Below are 21,287 nucleotides of genomic sequence, written 5' to 3'. Positions count from 1 at the left end.
CCAAAACCCAGGGCTTCACGATAACTGCATGTACAGCTCCTATGCCTGAGGGTTGTACTCAGCCAATATTGCTGGTTCTCTAGAGCAATGGTCTTGCAGGACCGTTAGCTTCCAGTTTGTCTTTCTAGCAAGTTCTGTGTGTCTAGATTGCCAACCTAAGAAAACAATGGCAGGTACTTTTTCAGGAAACAAATATTCTGATATTGTAAAATGGATTAAGAATGAACCAAGGTAGAAGTCTGCTATATGAGCACATTCCACAGCACTGCTAGGCACTCTCGGCTTTCAAAACAGACCAGGTGAGGTTGGGGCCTCTCTTTGGCTTAGCAACTCTATCACCCAAGACTGGCATGGCCTCAGGAAATTCAGGGGACCCCTGGGAAGTTACATAGAATCATCATTTGAACCACAAGGTTACCTCTAAATTGGGCACACTTTGGTAAGTCCTCAAGGGCCACTATGTTCAACGCACAACAGTTTTCATCTCCAAGAACATAAGTTGAGCAATTGGAACCAAACAGATAAATATAAAATCATAAAAACCATACATTGGCTAGAAATCAAACAAATGTTTCTCTTCTTCTCTTAGCTTTTCTCAGTTGTTCTGAAGAGATTTTTGTGCATGTTGAACTTGCCCTTCAGGATAAACATTTTTGAGTAAGCAGATCTGGATCATATTGTTTTTATTAGAGAAAAATCTGTCTTTTCTTTAAAGTTATAATAAACAAAGACTGTAAAGCAGAGAGGAAAAGTAAAAAGATTAGGGTAATTTTAAACTATAATTCTAAATGGGCCCAAACCTTTTTCTCCCAGAAGGAAATTAGCCGCTGAAATGAAAATGACCTAGAACAATGACCTGGTGTTATGGGGAACTGCTCGGAAGAAGCTGTCTGTGAGAAGATTTGGCTGGATTTGCTGTAGTTTCTCTATATTGCTCCTCTCAACAGACCAGCCTTGCTGATCCAGGACTACAGAGAATCAGACTCCAGATTCTACCTGTCAAGTGTCACTCTTCCAAGATCCACAACCAAGGTGACACCCAGAGGGGAGATGGAAGAGATTTCTAGATGCCCCATGGAACATCCAGCCCTTATACCTGGGGCGTCTTAATTTGCTCCACTCAGGGGTGGTGGTCCAGCCTGGAAGATGGGGTATATTGTGTGATGCAAGTTTGGTTGAGGAATTGTCCTTTCTGAGACAACAAGTGCAGGGCAGGCCCTCAGATAAGAGTGGATCAAGGAAAATCAGGAGCTCCCGTCTAGTTCAAAGCATGCCCCAGGATGCCCATCTTGGATCTGAGTCAGCGTGGCTTGAGGTCAGATTGACTCTAGGGATGATCTATGGATGTGTCTCCATAAAGGTTAATTTACCAGGCCCTAGATCGGCTCGGAAATATAGACAGCCTCCACAGACCCAAATCCCCAAGTATGTTAAAATGCCCCAGCCACCAACTGCTCCTCTACATTGGACCAAGAATGAATCCTCTGGCCAGACCAAACTCCCGAGACTGCCCTTGAATGAAGTGTGGGAACATGCTCACATTTTAGTTCAATGTTCACCATGTGGCTTTTTTTGGGAGAGCTTACTTAATACATGGCCAGTCAGAGAAGTCCTTTGAAAACATGGTTTGGCAAGGATGGTTCAGATAGTCTAGCAAGTGAGGCTCATTAAGAACAATCCTTCTAAAAATATAATGATCTCTATGAAAATCCTGTAAATTCTACAGCACCTCATCCCAAAGGAAGAAGGAAGAACTAATTTAAACTTGGGATGAAATGCATGAGTGTTTAAGGAATATGGTTAGAGGTTTGATTACCTAGATGGCAACACATGCTTGAGAAGATACATTCAACTCAAGTGCTACCAACGGTCCATTCCTGGGCCTTATTTTAGGCACAATAAAGTCTGCAATCTGGGCTTTACTGTTACGTAGGAAAGCAATGATTATGCTTGTCTTCCTTACCAACTCACTATTGTGAAAATGTTCTCTGTCACCAGGGTCATTCTTATTCAAGTGTAAAACTTGACCTACCTCTCTCTGGAGGTTGATGTCTGCTCCTTGCAGAACCAGTTCCCTCACACAGGCTATGTGACCAGCGTAGGAGGCGACCATGAGGAGTGTGGTGCCATGCTGGATGGAGGAGAAAGAGAAGAACAGTTAGGCCATCGTATGTCAGAGAGGAATCCTGGAGAGGAGGCTGCAGAGACGTCAGCTCCACTCAGGACATGTCCGAGCACAAAATTTCCTGCAGTAATAAAAGTGTCTCATGAATAATCTTTTTTTTTTTTTTTTTTTTTTGTGAGGAAGGTCAGCCCTGCACTAACATCTGCCAATCCTCCTCTTTTTTTGCTGAGGAAGACTGGCCTGGGCTAACATCTGTGCCCATCTTCTTCCACTTTATATGGGATGCTGCCACAGAATGGCTTGCCAAGCGGTGCGTTGCTGCGTGCCTGGGATCGGAACCGGCGAACCCTGGGCTGCCACAGTGGAACGCGTGCACCCAACTGCTTGCGCCACTGGGCCAGCTCCTCGTGAATAATCTTATGGTGCAGACTACACGAAAAACAGCAAAGTGACAAATTGCTGAGGCTGGAATTTTCAATTTAAAAATTCACTTACTTCCATTGCCATCAGAGATGCAGTCCAAGTGAACCAGGGTTGCTGCATTTTAACGCAGCAGTGATGTAATGGTCTCATTTTATGATTCATATTAAATGATTCCTGAGCCAAAACACTGTTATTAATGCAACACATGAGTTAAGTGGTACCAGTTGTTTTTATGCATTTAGAAGTCTTTATCTTCAAACTGATTCAGGTAAAGATGAAAGGCACCTCGATGAAATGAAAGATGACAGAAGTAAGAGTCAGGAGCCCTGGGATCCAAGTCCACCTCTGTCATCAACCAACAGTGTAACCTGGGGCGAGTTGCTTACAATTCCCAAGGCTCACTTACTCATCTTTAAAGCGAGGGGTTGGACAGGATGATCACCAAGGTCTCTTCCAGCTTCAAGATTCAAGGACCTGAGGCGTACCATCTGACATGGACCCTTCCAATTCAAGTAGACTTTGCAGTTTAATTTACAGTTGGGTTCAACTGAAATTGTAATCTGAACGACCACCTCTGCATACTCAGCCACTTGCCTTTCAGGAGTGGATGACAAGAGAGAGACACACACAGTTCTGCACATGAGGAAGGTTCACTAGGTATGGGGGGTAAGTGACACTTAGAAGCCTTGTGTTTTTTACATCTGTGGGATTTGTAGGAAGGCAGTATAGCTGAGGGTCGCTGACGATAGAAGATTCCTTGATTTAAAACCAATCTGAATAGACAAGCTATGAATGTATCTCTTACATGAGAGGTGAGAAAATTTTTTTATCATGGGTCCCATTGGTCTCAAAATACAAATCTATCATGATCCAGCGGAAGCACAAAGCACTTAATTTGGATATTTAAAAAAGAAAATAAAAAATGTTAGGCTTATCTGTTTTAAAGGAAGGAAAGAAGAATGAAACAAATAACAAAAATGCTTCTTACGGATAGTATTTCAATTCTACATCATGGTCAACTGAGAAAAAGTCAGAGACTGGGACAAAGGAGAAAGAGAATGAAGAAGTGGTGTCTGTTGATGCATTAAGTTACACAAAAATACTTCCTTTATATTCAAAACCTATTAGCTTGATTGATTTTAATTCTCTAAAGATTGTTTACATCATTTCATTGCCCGATGTTAAAATGTACCTTTTAAAAACCAGCTGATTCTGAATAGAAGATATAATGGATATAAATGTAGTGAAGACCACAACAAACAAGACAGTGAAAAACACACATTCACACATCTAAAAAGCCTAGAAGAACCTTGCCATCACACATCTATGCGGCAAATGTCTGTCAGAGAGATGAGCAAAGCAAAAAATGTAAACATCATGTGAAGACAGCATTAATCTAGGAATGGAAGATGAACGAGTGTCAGCCAGTCAGAGCTTTGCCATATAGTGGGTGGCCTGGAGATAATGTATTTGCTCTTTACAATGCTATTTGTTGCAACAGTTTGAATACAGTAACACTTGAGGTTAGGAGCAGTTCCCAGGAAAGCCCCTGGCCTCTCCTTGCATTCTAACACCTCTCACAAGCGTTCTAGGTGATCCTCAGGCTTGGCCCCAGGAGCGAGGGCAATACCAGCCGAGAGGTCATTCACCACCAGAAGAAACCATCCTGGAACCCACACTCTGTGTTCAGGTGGCACGTGGAGGAGGCAGAAATCCACCCAGTGAAATTTCGAGGGGAACAAAGGCCTGTGCTGTTGCCAAACATCTCCCTGCTTCTGTCACCACCAATCTTGGAGGCCCTTTCAAAACAAACGAGCCGTCTGAAATTACCATCATTTAGACTTGCTCCTTTGGGTAAGGAGTCATTTCTCCAGAAAGCTCCTGATAAAATGACTTTTTGTTTTAAACAAATACGTTAAACTATAGACATATTAGTAACTGTTCATAGAAGAAAATTTTTTTAAGAATAGCTACTGATCGGGCCCGCCCGGTGGCGCAAGCGGTTAAGTGCGTGTGCTTCCCTGCGGCGGCCTGGGGTTCGCTGGTTCTGATCCCGGGCGTGCACCGACGTACCACTTGTCGGGCCATGCTGTGGCGGCGTCCCATTTAAAGTAGAGGAAGATGGGCATGGATATCAGCCCAGGACCAGTCTTCCTCAGCAAAAAAAGAGGAGGATTGGCAGATGTTAGCCCAGGGCTGATCTCCTCAAAAAAAAAAAAAAAAAAAAAAAAGAATAGCTACTGATCACCCAGCAGCCAGAGTGTGAGAGTGTGAGCCCTAAGGGAAAAGGAGGTGGAAAAGGACAAGCGACTTCTGATAGGGAAAGGACGCTGAAGAAGTTGAGAGTACGGGTGCTGTCTTGGGGGGCTGGGGGCACGATGTGTGTGGCACTGTGAGTGGTCCTGGGAAGCTGGAAGTCAGGAGACGGTCACAGGGGCGTCTGAAAAGGGGCGACTTCAAGAAAAAGGGGAAAGGGGTCCTCAATGTGGTCAGTGAATGAAGCCACGGTGAAAACTGGCACATTCCTACTCCAGTTTTGTCCAGTGCGGCACTGCCACCCAGTAAGACCCAAGTAAGAATGGGATGGCCAGTTCACAGATGCCCAAGACTCCTTACCAGTCTGGGTCCTAGCGAGGAACAGATGCTACATTCAAATTGGGATAACTGGAGAAAGTTTAATAACGAGACTATTTACAAAGCTGTGCCCGGGGTGTAGGGAAACCACAAAGAACAGTGTAGGACTGGGAGCTAGTAACAGTGGGGATCCACTGCCAGCCCAGGCCTGAAGACATGGGGGAAGGTAGTGGCTTCCAGGACACAGAGAGTGAGGCAGCTGCCAGACAGAACAAGGGGGGTCACTGGGCTCCCCAAAGTCCCTGTCCTCCCACCCCTGATTCCTACCAATGCTCCCATTAGCCAAACCCAACTGGAAGCCAGAGGGAAGTAAGTCCACTGGGGCAGGCTGTACAGTTCAGACTGTGGGACACAGAGCAAGCTGGAGAAGGGTACGAGTGGATCTGCAGGTACAAACCCAAGATATCCTGCAGTGATGCCCCCAGTAGGCGATATCTCACTCTGGCTGGTGGCTGATCTCAATTACCAAATTTGTGCAATAAAAGCTGGAAATGGCGCATCTTGTTTTCAAGAAATAAGCCTCCTTTGAAAAACACATTTATTTAAATCCTAAAATCAAAGCACCTCTGCTCTCTCTCTCATCTGAGGTCCTCCTGTCCCCAGACATGTGAAGTCCCGCTGAGTACAGAAAAACCATTGCCTCTAGCTGGGGAGAGAAGGGCTCTCTAAGTGATGCCTGCAAGTGGGCAGTAGTATCTATTTTTAGTTCCCCTTAATTGCCAATTAGTGTATTGATGTTTGTAAAGGTAATGAAAGGATGAGAGGCTGAGGGGAGGCATCCATTTCTCCTTTCTCTCATCCTTGTAGAAAAAAACATAACTCCCATGTCCACGGCAGCCCACTCCTGCTCTAAATTATCTCCACCTTTTCAGGAGAGCAGCTGGTTTGAATTCCCTGCCTAAACACCCTTTCCTTCTTGGAATGGGCCGATTCTGACTCCCAGTGAAGCACCACGTTCCCTAGTATGGCCACCTTCTGTTTTATGCATGTAGTGGTTTCCTCCAACGTGTTTTTAAGTTCACCACGTTACCTTGGACTTTTTGAAAAGGATAAAGCTAGCAAACACATGAAAAAGTAGATAAGCATTGTAAAGAAACATGTATTCGTGAGGAACTCTCATGCCAACAAGGGAAAAGGCGTGCTCCTGGCACGCGTCTACCGAGTGAATCCACACGTACACTGTCCCTGCAGTCCACGTCCACCCGGCCACTGTTCAGCAGCAGTTTGAGCAGAGCCAGGTTGCCTCTCCTTGCTGCCCAGAACGCAGCATTGGCCAGTGGAGTTTCCTTCTGCAAAAGCAAAATGAAACAGGATCTTAAAATTGACGTTAGTTAACATGACCACTGCCACGCAAATATACAATACCATTCAAAAGGCAGAATTTCCAGATGTGTCGTATCATTTGAAAGATTGCTCCTTCAGCAATAGATGACTGCAATACACTTGGTTATGGGATGCATTCTGTTTTATACCAGACACCTGAGCCACAGGGCTGTTATGAAGAGCAATGCTGTTGACAACACAGCACTATTAATGCCCTATTTCCCACCAATGCCTTCACACTCCTGCCTCTGTCTTTGTTCACAGTTTCCTTTTTTGCTTGAATGAATTTCCTCCATCCTTCAAGGCCAAGGCTCTGCTTAAATGCTATTGCCTCCCTGAAATGTTCCCAAATCGCACTTCACCTCTAAGCAGCGGGATCTCTCTCCCAATTTTGACCTCCCGAAGAAGTTTACTGACCTTCCCTATGCCCTCAATACTTTCTACATGATTCTAGCTGTCTGGGTAAATGCCTCATTTTCCCTCCACCTAACTTTCTTTGCTTCAGCTGGAACTTGCCAGAGGTTTCTGTGGAGAACAAGGAACTCTGGGCAGAAAATGCTGTCACATGTCCTCGTATGGATCCTTCACTCCACTGCTGGGTCATTTTAAAGCTGCAAAGTTAATGTTGGAACCATAACTCCGGAAGGAATAGAATTGGGAAACAGTTCTCCAAAATGAAAGTGGCAGACATGACTACAGTACAACTTCCTTCTCTAAAAGGGATTTGGAGTTGTAGAGGACAGTCCGTGGTGGAAAGCGGGGAGGGCAGGTTTGGGAACCGGACAGCTCTGGGTTTCAACCCCAGCTCTGCGCAAGTGACTTGGTCCTGGTGAGTCTCGGTTTCCTCTTGCTTAGACGGAGACCACATTACCTGCCTTGAAGTTGACGGTAAGAATTCAATGATGCAGGTTAATTGGCTAATACGGTGCCCAACACATCACAAATGCTAGTTTCCTTCCCTCTATCTACTTTTCTTTACAAAGTTAGAATCAATAGGCAAAATTAAATTCAGAGTAGTATTGATACTAATAAAGAATTTTGCTGGTCTCAGGAAATTTTCTAGTATTCAAGGTTTATAACAAAAACACATTTTTGGGTGGGCTTAAAACACCTATCTGACAAAAGGCCTTTCATGCAATACGTGTTTTAAGTACATTGAAAATGTATTAAACACAATACCTAATTTACCTACACAAAATTAAAAAGAAACATCAACAATTTCAGCTACTCCACAGAGCCATCTAAAATGAAAGCACAGTGACAGCAGAGTGATGGCAACATTTGCTGGTACAAGGATTGCATTTCAGAAGCCCTTCAGCTCATACACAACTGAGTCTTCTTGTGCATTCTTGGATGACAGCATCACAAAACAGGGAGTTTTGCAAATTACAAACATAATTTGAATAGTTTTCTGGCTCAGTTAGGAGGAGAAAAGTCACCTCGAATTCCAGATGGACAATTTGCTTTCCCTGAAGGTGTAAATTTTACTGTCCCAGGAATGTTCAAACCAAACTGCCATGGTGGTGTTCACACCCAGTGTTGGTGGCTTTTGCACCAGGCTGGGTCTAACATTATAGTTAGTAACTGGGTGAAACAAAGGCAAGACAGGTTTGACTTGTATAATAAATCACTAAACAATGCTCTTTTAATAAAGAGATTGCACGAGGCCAAAATGAAGTCTGGGAGGGTGAATTAGGAAGAGAATTTAATATGCGCCATGGAACAGCTCTGCTGGGTTTTCCTGAAACATAAAAGCTTGAGAGTAATAAATTGTAAATAATTTTCAGTGCTTTTGTTGTTTTACTTTAACTCCCAAAACCTTTCAAAAACCATCTGCAAACCGCAGACTTCTATTGTCATAACAAGATCTCCAGCCAAGAGCCTCTCCTGCCTTTAGGATGGCTTGGCGATTCCTCTCCGGCTAAGGCTGGACATCGTGGTTTCCTATAAGGTTCTAGAAACTGAGCTTTGTGAAAAGCTGTGAATATTTCATTTTCCCTCAAGGGCTTGTTTTCCTAGGAGGTGGAGGCATGACAGAGTAGTTGATTTGGGGTAAGGAACAGCTGAGTTCAAGGCCTGACCCTGCTACTTCCCAGCTCTGTGACTTTGGGCAGGTTATTTAACTTCTCTCTGCCCCACTAAAATGGGAATAATAATAATAGTACTTCATTCACATGTTGTTGGAGGATTAAATGAGAAAATACATGTAAATGCTCTTTGATAGTAAACACTCAAGAAAGCTAGCTATAAATGCACAGCCCTCATACCTTTTAAAAATACTTGTCCAGGTGAATTTATTTACTTGGTCACTAGCATATGCTAGGGACAGTGCCACTGGCTAGGGTCGAGGACTAGATACACAAATCAACCTTGATTTCTGCTCACAGTGGCTTTATGGCCCAGTAGGAAAATAAGTCGTGTCAACAGGCATCAGAAGTTATTACAGGTTCTAGAGTAGGAAATGCAGATACTGGTGGTGAGAGCAGAGAATGGTCAATTCTACCTGAGGAAGGTGGCCAGGAATGGGTTTCAGAGAGAAAATACTCTTGAGAAGAGTTCTGAAAGATGAGTGGTGGCCTGAGTGATGAGCACCCCAGCTGGACGGGATGGTGAAGCTAAAGCATGGAGGCTCCCCACGGCATCTGGGAACCTTCTCCACCGAGGGTGGACTGGAGTGAAGGGTGTGAGGGAGAGAGGGCAAAAGATGCTGTAGACGGGGCAGTCAGGGCCAGATCTGCTGTGCCATGCTACAGAGTTTGCACTTTATCCTGGTGGGCACTGGGGAGTCAAGGGAGGGTTTTTTTGTTTTGTTTTGTTTTGTTTTTTGTGAGGAAGATTAGCCCTAAACTAACATCCATTGCCAATCCTCCTCTTTTTGCTGAGGAAGATTGGCCCTGGGCTAACATGCGTGCCCATCTTCCTCTACTTTATATGGGACACTGCCACAGCATGGCTTGACAAGTGGAGTGTCGGTCCACACCCGGGATCTGAACCTGCGAACCCCGGGCCGCCAAAGCAGAGCTCGAAAACTTAACCACTGCGCCACCGGGCCAGCTCCTCAAGGAAGGGTTTTAAGGTGAGGAGAGACTATCAGTTTTGCATTTCAGGAAGGCTCCTGTGGCAGCCTCAGAAAGAATGAACTGAGGACTGGAGCCAGATTGAGATGGGTGTCTACAAGGGTTCAGAGACTGATGCACAGATGGGCAAGAGACAGTGTGGGCCCGAGCGGAGGCAACAAGAGTATGGATGGCAGGATGAGACAGTCAGCAGAAATTTTAAGGAGCTAAACTGAATAGTTTGGGTCTGCGACTGTATGTGCAGGAGAGGAGGGGGGAGGAGTCTGGATGGACTCCCAGCTTTCTGGTTTGAGTGCCTGGTTGATGTGGTGCCATTCATGAAAGTCAGAAATACCGTATGAGGGACAGGTTTTCGGAAAAAAATGATGAGTTCAGCTTTGAACGTGCTGAATTTTAAGTGCCTCCAGGGCATCTAGGTGGAAATGTCTAGCAGAAAAATGTCACACTGTGGCTGACACATTTATTGGAGGGCAGGGCCCCTGAGCTAATACTTACTAAGTGCTTACTCTGTACCACTTGGCATATCTCCTGCATAAACTAAGGTGAGGAGCTCATTTAATCCTCACCGTAGCTCAGTGAAGCGGGTACTATTACTATTCCACTGCACAGACGAGTCAGTGAGAAATGACAAGGCAGGCTTCAGGCCCTGGCAGGCTGGTGCTTGAGGCTGCCCTTTCAGCCATCACACGGTTCTACCTCCTGCAGAATTCTCCTGTAGACAGTAGGAATAAGGCAGTGTTGACCCCAATGACCTCCTTCCTATCCTCATTCCAAGTTCCTCTTCTGCCAAGATGGAAAGTCCCCCAACCTTCCTTCTCTTTGGGGTCTATACACATTGCCTGGATAACTTCCAAACCTCCCCTGGGAACAATATGCACATAATCATAAATGCTGTGGAGTGGAAAGGGGGCAAGCCCTTTCGCTTTAAAGAAGATGCATGCAGAAATGCCTCACACAAATTGTAAAGCACTTTACCAATCGTGCTATTACTATTTAACCTCTTTCTTGATTTTTCTGATCTCTACAACAAGGCCAGTGAGCCTCCTTCAGGCCTGATGGTTATGATATTATGAGTAACAGCAACGACGATGACCTACGTTGAGATCTTGCTCTGTATCAGGCAGTGTGCTAAACCCTTTTACTGCTCAAATGCATTTAATTACCAGAACAACTTCATGAGATAGGTGTTAGTATTATTCCCATTTTTAAGATGAGGAAACTGAGGCACAGAGGTGAATTACTCTTTTTGGGCCCAGAGTCTGAGATCTTATATCTTATACCCTATAAGAAAATCTGAGTATAAACTTCCACATATACCATATTTTCTTCTCTCCCTCCCACTTTACTGCCAGAATTTTGGCTAATACAATGCTCACTGGCACACTATCAGAAATTAAGTACAGGAGGGAAGGGGAGAGGAAACAGAAGGGAAATTGTTACTTGTATAGAACTGAAATTCTGATTAAAAGCTAACAGAGGGTAGAGATTTAAACTATTGATTTTAAAAAGGGTTTACAATAATGTGGATTTCAATTGTGTACTATAATGATGGATTCAGACGCCATGTGCAGAAGGATGTTTTTGAGATGTCACTGACTAATCCACTGTCCCACTTTGTGCTATTTCAAATTTTCAGAATGCTTAATAAACATTAAATAAGTGTTAACCCTGTGTTGTCAGTATCATTACACTTACGTAAGTGATAGGAAACTGAAGAGAAAAAGAAAGCAATTTGCCCGAGGCATTCTGCCTTAGAGGTAGGCACATATAACACTAGCATTTCCAAATCAGAACTCATGACAATGTTTAAAGTCTGTTTAACACATAAATGTCCACAATAGGCAAATCTATAGAAACAAAAAGTAGATTAGCAGTTGCCTGAAGCTGGGACCTTTAGGGGAATAGAGTGACTGCTAATGGGTGTCAAAATTGACTTTAGCCAAGCCATTTTAAAAGGGAGTTGGAGCTGCCATTCCAGAGAATCTGCCTTGCTATCTTGAACCTTGGACCGGGCCAAAGCTTTGGAATGGGCCAAAGCTTTGGAATGGGCCAAAATGGCAATTGTTTTACAAGCAATTGTTTAAAAAGTCAGCAAGAAAATGGACATCCTGATCACAAAGACTGATGACTGTGGACTTTCTGAAGATAGAATCAATAGTCAATCAATGTTTAGCCAAGACTACCTCTCTGCCTCCAACTCCAATTAAAACTCTTTGTAATACAACCTTCTTTCTTTGCCTTTCTTTGATCACAAATAAATGCTTTGCCTCTTAAACTGGTTTGCTTTTGTAGGTTGACACATGGTGTCAGAAGTGGGATCTAAAGTAATCTCAACTTTGTGGACTGGTGTCCCCTGGAAACAGGTTCGGTACCAACATGAGTCCCCTTGTGTGCTCACTGCTTCCACAAACCACCGGCTCCTCCAATCATGAGTCCTCTCAGGTTCTGACCTCCCTCCCTTTTGGTTCAGGTCTTTGCCTTTCTCGGGGCTTCTGGGGGCAAAAGCCCAATCTGGGGTTGATCAACCAGGAGGAAATTGTCTCAAAGCCAGTTCATGGCTACTGCTGTCTGAAAGAGTTTCCCTCTTTGGGCCATCTTATAGCAGCTCACAACTATCGCCGTCTGGAAGGGTTTCTCTATTTGAGCCAGCCACAGCTGTTGCTGTGTGAGGTTTATCCTCTATCTGGTGAGTACAGAAATTCTGTATTTGTGTTGTTTGTCCAAACAGCTGTAGCCAGTGGCTCAGAAACAGAGGTAAGAACCTGAGGCTTGAAACAGGTGTCTCTTTGTCTGACTGTGCTTTAACGTGGGAATTTCATTTTCTAAAACTTCCTCAGAAGTTCTTCCCTTGAGAACTCCAGCTGTGTTTATATTTAAGAACTACAGTCCTTCCTCTGGCAAATTCTTGGCTTGGTGGACTGATAATACTAATGATTTAAAATTGCAGTGGCCACTTTAAGCCTCTTTTGAGCTTCCAAAACTTGCCTTTTTGCACACTAGACTTGAGAACCATGAATTTAAGAGTAGAAATAAGATCTTTAATTTCCAAAGAATCAAGTGTGCCACATTCCGGCACACCTGCTTAAAAACTGTGGTCCCAGAAGCTGTAAATATTACAAAGAACAGCGAAATCTTACTAAGCTTGCTTCATGTCCTGAGAGCTTGGCTTGGTAACCATCAAGTTGGGGCCCCAAAATATGCTCAGACAGAAATGTGGGTTGCACTCCATTTATAGCTAGGGTTCTACCAAATTGCTGCCAGCCCTTAGGGGAATTACATTGACCATTAGAAGGAATGTTCCAATTAGTTAAAATCATTTAAGAAGTACACTTAAAAGCAAAGCCTTCAAAATTCCAAAATAGGCTTATTGAAAGTTTCATTGCAAAAAGCTAATGAAAATTTAAGATATAAGTTACCTAAAAGAAAAAACTATACAAAAGTCTAAATTAATGGCTTTACAGACACCCCATTTCTACCCCTTGAAGCAGGGCCCCCAAAATGGCCCCTCCAAGAGTCAAAAAGACTCTGAGAGATTTTCTGGTAACCTGCTACATTATTCCCTTAAACAGCCAAGTGGAAACTAAAATTAAAATTTAATGGAGTTGTTTAATACTGCCAGAAAGATTTACTGTTTTTCTCAGCGGAAACCTGACAAGATATTTGAAAGGATTTAGTAATTTATGATCAGAAATTTGGCCAAATTGGAAGCTGAGATTCAGAGCCTGACAGGAATTTTTTTCCTAGGCTTTCCTCCACTAAGTTGAAATAAACTATGTACCCAGAGGAAAAGAAACAAATCAAGGATAATGTAATTGGATGGGTATGTCAGTCCTTGATAAATAACTAACCTCCTCTGTTTCTTTCAAAAAGCTTGTGACTTCTCCAGAAACTCTTATCTGACCATCCCCGATTCCTAAGACTGAAGGGGGAAAAAAGGGAGGGAAAGAAGCTTTTGGAGATGCAGACTGCTATGGAAACACCCTTGCCCAAAAATCTAATTTAAGGAAAATTTTGAAATAGAGGCTATAAGATCTCAGTTTGCATCTGTCTGTGTGTTTATGTGTGTGTCTATATATGTATGTAATAAATATGTGATATCTTTCTACTTCCTTTTTTTTTAAATTTTATTTATTTATTTTTTCCCCCAAAGCCCCAGTAGATAGTTGTATGTCATAGCTGCACATCCTTCTAGTTGCTGTATGTGGGACGCAGCCTCAGCATGGCCAGAGAAGCGGTGCGTCGGTGAGCGCCCAGGATCTGAACCCGGGCCGCCAGCAGCGGGACGCGTGCACTTAACCGCTAAGCCACGGGGCCAGCCCTCTTTCTACTTCCTGATGGTATTATCAAGACTAGTTTATAGGAGAGCTCTGTTTAATTGGCTTAAAAACAAACCAGTGCTAATAAATTGAGTATACTCTCAAAACAATCACAGAAACTAACTCAAATGAATTTCAGGATCATCTGATCAAGGAAACTATTCGATATTAAAGCTAATTTAAGTTTGTTGGGTTAATTAAAATAGGCATGCCTTTAGAGGAATCAACATTAAATATAAAGCTTTTGTTCTACCTGGGTTTATTAAAAGTCAAACAAACTCGTTATTTCTGTTACAAAAGTTGGCAGCAAAAAGAATTTGATGACTGACTTTGTCTAATGTCTTATGAAGTTTTTGTAGATAATCTAAACATAATTGTTGAGAACAAGTAAACTAAATAGATTTAAGTAAGATAAAAAGGTTTTGGGTGAACTTTTTAACAATAATTATATGTTACGGTATATGTACTTTAAAAATAACTTCAAAACCTTTTGGTAACTTGAAACCTTAGAGTTTTGCTAAATTAAGTTAAATAATAGAAATTTATGGGGGCTGACCCCGTGGTGTAGCGGTTAAGTGCATGCACTCCGCTGCTGGCGGCCTGGGTTCGGATCCCAGGCGCACACCGACACACCGCTTGTCAAGCCATGCTGTGGCGGCGTCCCATATAAAGTGGAGGAAGATGGGCATGGATGTTAGCCCTAGGGCCAGTCTTCCTCAGCAAAAAGAGGAGGATTGGCATGGATGTTAGCTCGGGGCTGATCTTCCTCAAAAAAATAAATAATAATAGAAATTTATGAAGTATCTAGATCATTTCCAAATATGATAAAATATTAGACATTAATTACTAAACATAGGTTTATCTAATTTTGGCTTCTTATTACAGAAAAACTAAAGGATGTTGAGTCTATTAGTAAACATGTCTTGTGCCACATTAAAAAAATTTTACGCTATGGGAAAATGTATGTTTTCAGTAAAAGGTATAAGGGATGGAGATATTTTTGTTAAGAAAGTAAATTTGTCCTAAAGTAAAACCAGTTATGGGAAAGAGTAAAGGATAAATTCCGAGTGTAAAAAAAGAAAGTTATAAAAGGTTTGTGTAAGAGGAACCCTGAGAAAAGAGTTTTGTGCATGGTCAAGTTGGCTAAGATTGAAATGAATTTAACTAAGGAGTTTTAATATCAAAAATAAGTCAATGCAAAATTAAAATCTGGTTTTCTCTCTCTTAAAAGGAAAATGTTTCTTGGGCTTTTAGTCTGCGGTTGATAAAGAGACTATGAAAATTTTTTCTTTACTTTTGAGTAGTCTACTTAAAAAGCAGAGATTTGAAGTTGTTTTTGTTTTTTTGTTTTTTTAACAGGAACCAACATTTCTTGAGTAGCACAAATGTCAGCCAATGAAATGCATTACTTTATTAATCTTCACAACAATCTTACTTGGTTTAAGCATTTTTATTTTTATTAATTTTTTTTTATTTTTGAAGAAGATTGGCCCTGAGCTAACATCTGTTGCCAATCTTCCTCTTTTTCTTTTTTATCCCCAAAGCCTCAGTACATAGTTGTATATCCTAGTTGTAGGTCCTTCTAGTTCTTCTATGTGAGACACTGCCTCAGCATGGCTTGACAAGCAGTGAGTGGGTCTGTGCCCAGGATTTGAACCAGCAAAGCCCGGGCCACTGAAGTGGAACACATGAACTTAACTGCTACGCCACCGGGCCGGCCCTGAGATTTTAAGTTTTATCAAAATAATTTCCTATGTTCAAAAAGCTGATGGGCTGGCCCCGTGGCTTAGCGGTTAAGTGCTCACGCTCCCCTGCTGGCAGCCCGGGTTCGGATCCCGGGCGCGCACCAACACACTGCTTCTCCGGCCATGCTGAGGCCGCGTCCCACATACAGCAACTAGAAGGATATGCAGCTATGACATACAACTATCTACTGGGGCTTTGGGGGGCAAATAAATAAATAAATAAAATCTTTAAAAAAAAAAAAAGCTGAGACCTCTCTATTAAGAAAGCTAAGATTTTTTTTTTTTTTTTTTTTTAAACTGTTTAACTCTCTCTGTTTGCCTTTGACATCTTCTGTTGTCACTCTGGTTAAATGGATTAGTCAGCATTATTTCAAAGTAAGCTTTGATCCTATTTAACCAAGAGTTTTAAAATCTTTTGATATTTTTGACAAACTTCCCAAAATTCAAATTCTAAAAAAAGGTCTTTTTTTTTTTTTTTTTTACCTGAAAGTAACTTTGAGAATTTCCAGTGGGCCCCTGGGACTTCTCAAAGACAGTTCTCTCTTCATATAGAAAGGTAGACATTAAACTAATAAGGCTTATTTGGTATGTTAAATTGCATGGGAAGCACTGTCAAATAAGTGATGCTAAATCTCCCTTATGGATATCCTTGTATGCATATGTTATTAATATGTGTTCTAAAAATTATATGAAATTCCTAAACATATTATTATGTCCTCATATAATGTTATCAGTCATAATTCTAGTTACTATCTTAAAATGTATGTCACAGATATAACCAAATTTCCTTGTCAATTGTATTGTAATCAGTTCTTTTACCATGCCATTTTGAATCTTTTATCATTTACAGACAGTTATTGTTGTACTCTGATGCTTTTGCAAATATATTTCATCTTCAGAGAGATTCATGGAAAGAACTCTGACATTTACTCCAGAATACAGGTTTCTGACAACACAAAACTGAACTGGAAAAGAAATTACAGAACTCTAAGAGAGACATTGATGGCTTCATAAAACTGCTGACAAAAGATGAAGAACAAGTATTAATTACATGGGACTACACGAACCAAGAAGGATGCTCTAATGTTTTGTTTTTCCAGATTTAAAGAAGTCTTTTCTCTCTTTTTTTAAATTAATTAATTAATTTATTTAGTGCATTTGTGTGTGTGTGAGGATGATCAACCCTGAGCTAACATCCATACCAATCCTCCTCTTTTGGCTGAGGAAGACTGGCCCTGAGCTAACATCCGTGCTCATCGTCCTCCACTTTATATGGGACACTGCCACAGCATGGCCTGACAAGCAGTGTGTCGGTACACGCCCGGGATCCGAACCCGGGCCGCCAGCAGTGGAGCACGCGCACTTAACTACTACGCCACGAGGCCGGCCCCAGAAGTCTTTTCTCTTAAGTTATCAACTGTTGGGTAAGACATACCTTTGTGAAAGAAGTTGAAACATTTACTTTTTCTCCCTACCTGATCCCTCCAGAATTCAGAAACTCTCAGTGAGTATTCTTATTTTCACTTAATCAGGCCAAGTTTTTAACATAAACAAATTAGTTTTACTTTGATTATCTTCAGAAAAAATTGAGGGTAACTGTAGAGAGAAAAATTATGTTTACACCTTTGTAGATATTAGATTCTAGTCCCATTAATTGTCTTTGAAATTTTGTTATATACCTGTAGACTGGACTCCCCTGGCCTAAGGCATTGTCTTTGGTCTCAATAACTGTTCAAGGTACCCTCTTTGGAAAAAGTAACTCACTCCACATGAGATAGTCACCATCAGATCAATGTCTATTGGTATACAATCTTCTGCTGATCCCTTGTCTTATGCTCGTGTGACCAGGTACTGTAAGTCTCTAATGTCTTATACTCAAGCCTATCATTAACAGGTTAAAAAAGCTTTCCTGGATTCCAATTTAAAGGATCCTGTTGGTCACAGTCTAAAGCCTGGTGACTAGATATTCTGGAAGCATCATCAGAGGAAGACAGCCCTTAAGCCCCATTGGAAAGGATCTTACCAAGTGCTCCTAACCACTGACACTGCTGCAGAACTAGAAGGCATTTAACCTTGGAGATACCTCTCACAGAGAAAGAAGTCTGCACCTGACATCTGGTCCTGTACAAATGCTGGAGTCCTCCAAATCAAATTGACTAGGAGGAGAAGCAGCTGACATCCAAGGCAGGCAGCTTTCCTCAGAGAGCTGGATCAGGCCTTTTACTTGCTGTTGCTTCTTACCTTATTTTCTCCCTCTTTCTCTTGCAAACACAATACTTTTATCCGCATCTCCCAATCTATTACAAAAAGAAATCTTTCTGACTGTTGGTTTTGTCATTAGAAGCCGCATTCTGTACATGAATCTAGAGAATCATTTAGAACATTTAATTACCAATCTCTCTGCCATTCCTCCCCTAATTCCTTATGCTAAGTGTCTGGAACTTCTTGCCTAACCAATCAAACCTGCAGAGATTTAAGAGGTAACATTCGTAGCTATTGTAAATACCTCTTGCTGAACGTAGGTAAACACCTCTGACGAGGTAAAAGCAGAACTAGACGGAATTTGAGCACCAGCCAAACGGTTAAATGCAGTGACCACTGCATAATTTTTTTATCTCTTTAGCTGGCTACCCTCAGGAATTGCCTCCTGGTTCAGGTCTATTCTCCAGTTTGGACTTGGAATTTTATTTATTACTATAGGAATTCTCGCTGTTGTAAAATTGTCTCTTCTGCATGGCTTGATGTTCTAAAAACACCACTCGGATAATGGTTGCTCAGCACTTTAAAATGATTGACAAGGCTTATGTGCCTTCACCTGAGAAACTTTGAGGAACTACAATGTTTGCCCTTAAAAGAACTTGAGGGGCTGGCCCGGTGGTGTAGCAGTTAAGTTTGCATGCTCCGCTTCGGTGGCCCGGGGTTCTCAGGTTTGGATCCCGGGGGGCGGACTGACACACTGCTTGTCAAGCCGTGCTGTGGCTGCATCCCATATAAAGCAGAGGAAGATGGGCATGGATGTTAGCCCAGGGCCAATCTTCCTCAGCAAAAAGAGGGGGATTGGCAACAGATGTTAACTCAAGGCTAATCTTACTCACCAAAAAAAAAGAACTTGAGACAGTAAGACTTTGCTCTGCTCTGGCACTCTTGTTGCTCAAATGTGGCCTAAGGTTCCTAAGGAAACCACTTCCTCTCCTATGTGGGACATGACATGCTGGGAATGACCCCCTCTCTCCCTGGTGACGAGGGACCAACGACGCTTGATGGTTGATCAGCAATGCTTTCAAATGGTTGATCAGTGATGTTTTCAAAGAAGATCTTGATCAAAATATTGTGGAGCCATTTTAAAACGGAGTTGGAGCTGCCATTCCAGAAAAACTGCCTTGCTATCTTGAACGTTGGACTGGGCCAAACCTTTGGACTGAGCCAAAACGGCAATTGTTTTATGAGCAATTGTTTGAGAAGTCAGCAGAATAGACATCCTGATCACAAAGACTGATGACTGTGGACTTTCTGAAGATGGAATCAATAGTCAATCAATGTTTAGCCAAGACTAGCTCTCTGCCTCCAACTCCAATTAAAACTCTTTGTAATACAACCTCCCTTCTTTGCCTTTAAAAGCCCCTGACTTTTACTCCCTAGCAGGACACTATTTGGGTTTCTACCTGAATCTGTGCTCCCCAAACTGCAATTCTTTGATCCCAAATAAATGCTGTGCCTCTTAAACTGGTTTCTGTTTTTGTAGGTTGACATGGGTATGTGGTTTCTTTCGGGGGTGACTAAAATATTCTAAAGTTGATTGAGCTGATGGCTGCATAACTCTGTGAATATACTAAGAACCACTGAAATGAACACTTTAAAAGGGTGTATTATATGGTATGTGATCTGTATTTCAATAAAGCTATTTAAAAAACATATATGGCTTTGCTAATTTATTTTCCTATGGCTCATCTGAGTAATTTCAGCTGATTGATGAACTGGAGTTGATTATGAGATAATTTCCATACTTTCAGAATCAGGATGAAGCATACAAGTTCCTGTCTTTCTGGCCAAGGCAGGAGCAGTTTCAATCACCAAGATGAAACATGGTTTTCAGATGTTTTATCTGCTTGGGTGAGATACGCTCAAGAAAGACCCAAGTACTGTTCTTTCTCTAGCTATGTTTCCTCTATTATGTAACCTCCCTCACTGTCTCAGAGTCCAGCCCCCAGCTGTGTTAGACTTTTGGCAACCTCAGCCCTGGCGAATAAGTCCTGAGTAGCTGAAATAGCTGTTACGTAAAGTCAAAAGTCAATGTATGAAACCCATGAACTTTATTTCCTAAAAAGGCTCAGACCTGCACTCAGAATTTGCTTTTACTATAAAAACAATTCTAACAAACATGTTTCTCTTTTCTCAACCAAAACAAATTAGGAGTTGCCAGTTGTAAAGGGCAGGTTTACTGGAGGCAAACTGATATGAGTGAGAAGTGACTGCTGACAACACAATAGAGGAGGGATAAAAAGTAGATGCAGAGGGGTCCATGTGGTTCAGAAGCAAACAGGCTTACACGTGGCGACTCTGAGTCATGAAGAAGCTAAACTGTGATTTATAACGCTCTGATTATTCTCCCACAGACTCGGCCAACAATGCTGGGCCTTTTTAACAAAGGCTTTGGAGACCCAGGGCCTTGGGCCTACAAGCCTTTCAGGGGCCTATGAAAATGAAATAGTTAATCTATAGCTGCAAAATCAAAGTTAATGAATATTTAATCAAACATCTACAAAATTATAACATCTCATCAACTCTATTAATTGCTAAAATTGGTATTCATAAAATATTGATGAAGTAAATAATTTGTAGGTCTGATTTTCTCACTACATAAGAATAACTGACTATATATGAAATTTGTAGAAAAATCATGGACAAACGTAAATTAAAAGTATTCCATGGCTAAATAATTTTAAAAGCAATATTATAAAAATGCTTCCACAAATGTACAATAAAAAGTCTCTATTATTCTCATGGGCTGTGGGTACATTTTAATATGTTTGATATGATGTTAGCTGGGGCTAGTGCAGGCTTAGTCAACTGGCCTGCGGCTCTGCTTCCCTCCTGCTCAAGGCTTCCCTCCGTGCCTTTTGGAACTCCACTCCATGGAAAATCAACTCCTCTTCACCCTTAATCTAGCACAGAGTGCTTCCTCTGTGCTCCCCAGCACCCATCCCTGGTGGAGCCTGCGCCTTCTCCCACGCCAGCCCTAGGGGAGCACTTAGGGTTGGGCCCTCCTCACCTGGCTTCCAAACACTGCCCTTCTAGTCAGGTGTACAAATCTCTGCTTCTTCAAGACTCAGGCCATCCCACCTTGTCATCCTCTGCCTCCCCTCAAGGTAGTTGTCACCTCCTGATCATTCTTCCTTCTTAACTGAAAATTTGAGCACCTTCCTTTCTGCTCACCCCAAATTCTGACCTCATCCTGGACTTCACTTTACAAAACATTGATATCTGCGCTCAATCTCACCTCCTTCCCTCTGACCCCAACGGAACAGGCTTTCCTCCACCTGTCTAGCTAATCCCTACAACTCAGGGAGCCCTGCAGGTGCTCTCTGCCCCTCCCCCTCTTGAGTACTTCACCACTCAGCTCAGTCATCCCTCTACTCCCAAGCCT

General features: G+C 42.2%; 1 protein-coding gene across 1 annotated transcript in view; it reads right to left on the bottom strand.

Annotated features, from left to right (window-relative positions):
- Positions 1–21,287, bottom strand: part of ANKRD29 (ankyrin repeat domain 29) — a 52,603-nt gene that overhangs the window by 27,374 nt on the left and 3,942 nt on the right. The window contains exons 2-3 of the mRNA XM_058556799.1: positions 6,361–6,471; positions 2,033–2,131 (exon numbers count right to left, since the gene is read on the bottom strand). Of these exons, the coding sequence (XP_058412782.1) occupies positions 2,033–2,131; positions 6,361–6,471 (210 nt within the window). The remainder of the gene's footprint in view (positions 1–2,032; positions 2,132–6,360; positions 6,472–21,287) is intronic.

Source organism: Diceros bicornis, chromosome 16, assembly GCF_020826845.1.
Source record: "Diceros bicornis minor isolate mBicDic1 chromosome 16, mDicBic1.mat.cur, whole genome shotgun sequence".
In the NCBI taxonomy this organism is placed as follows: domain Eukaryota; kingdom Metazoa; phylum Chordata; class Mammalia; order Perissodactyla; family Rhinocerotidae; genus Diceros; species Diceros bicornis.
Note: the sequence above shows the minus strand (reverse complement) of the source record. Positions and strands in the feature narration are given on the sequence as shown.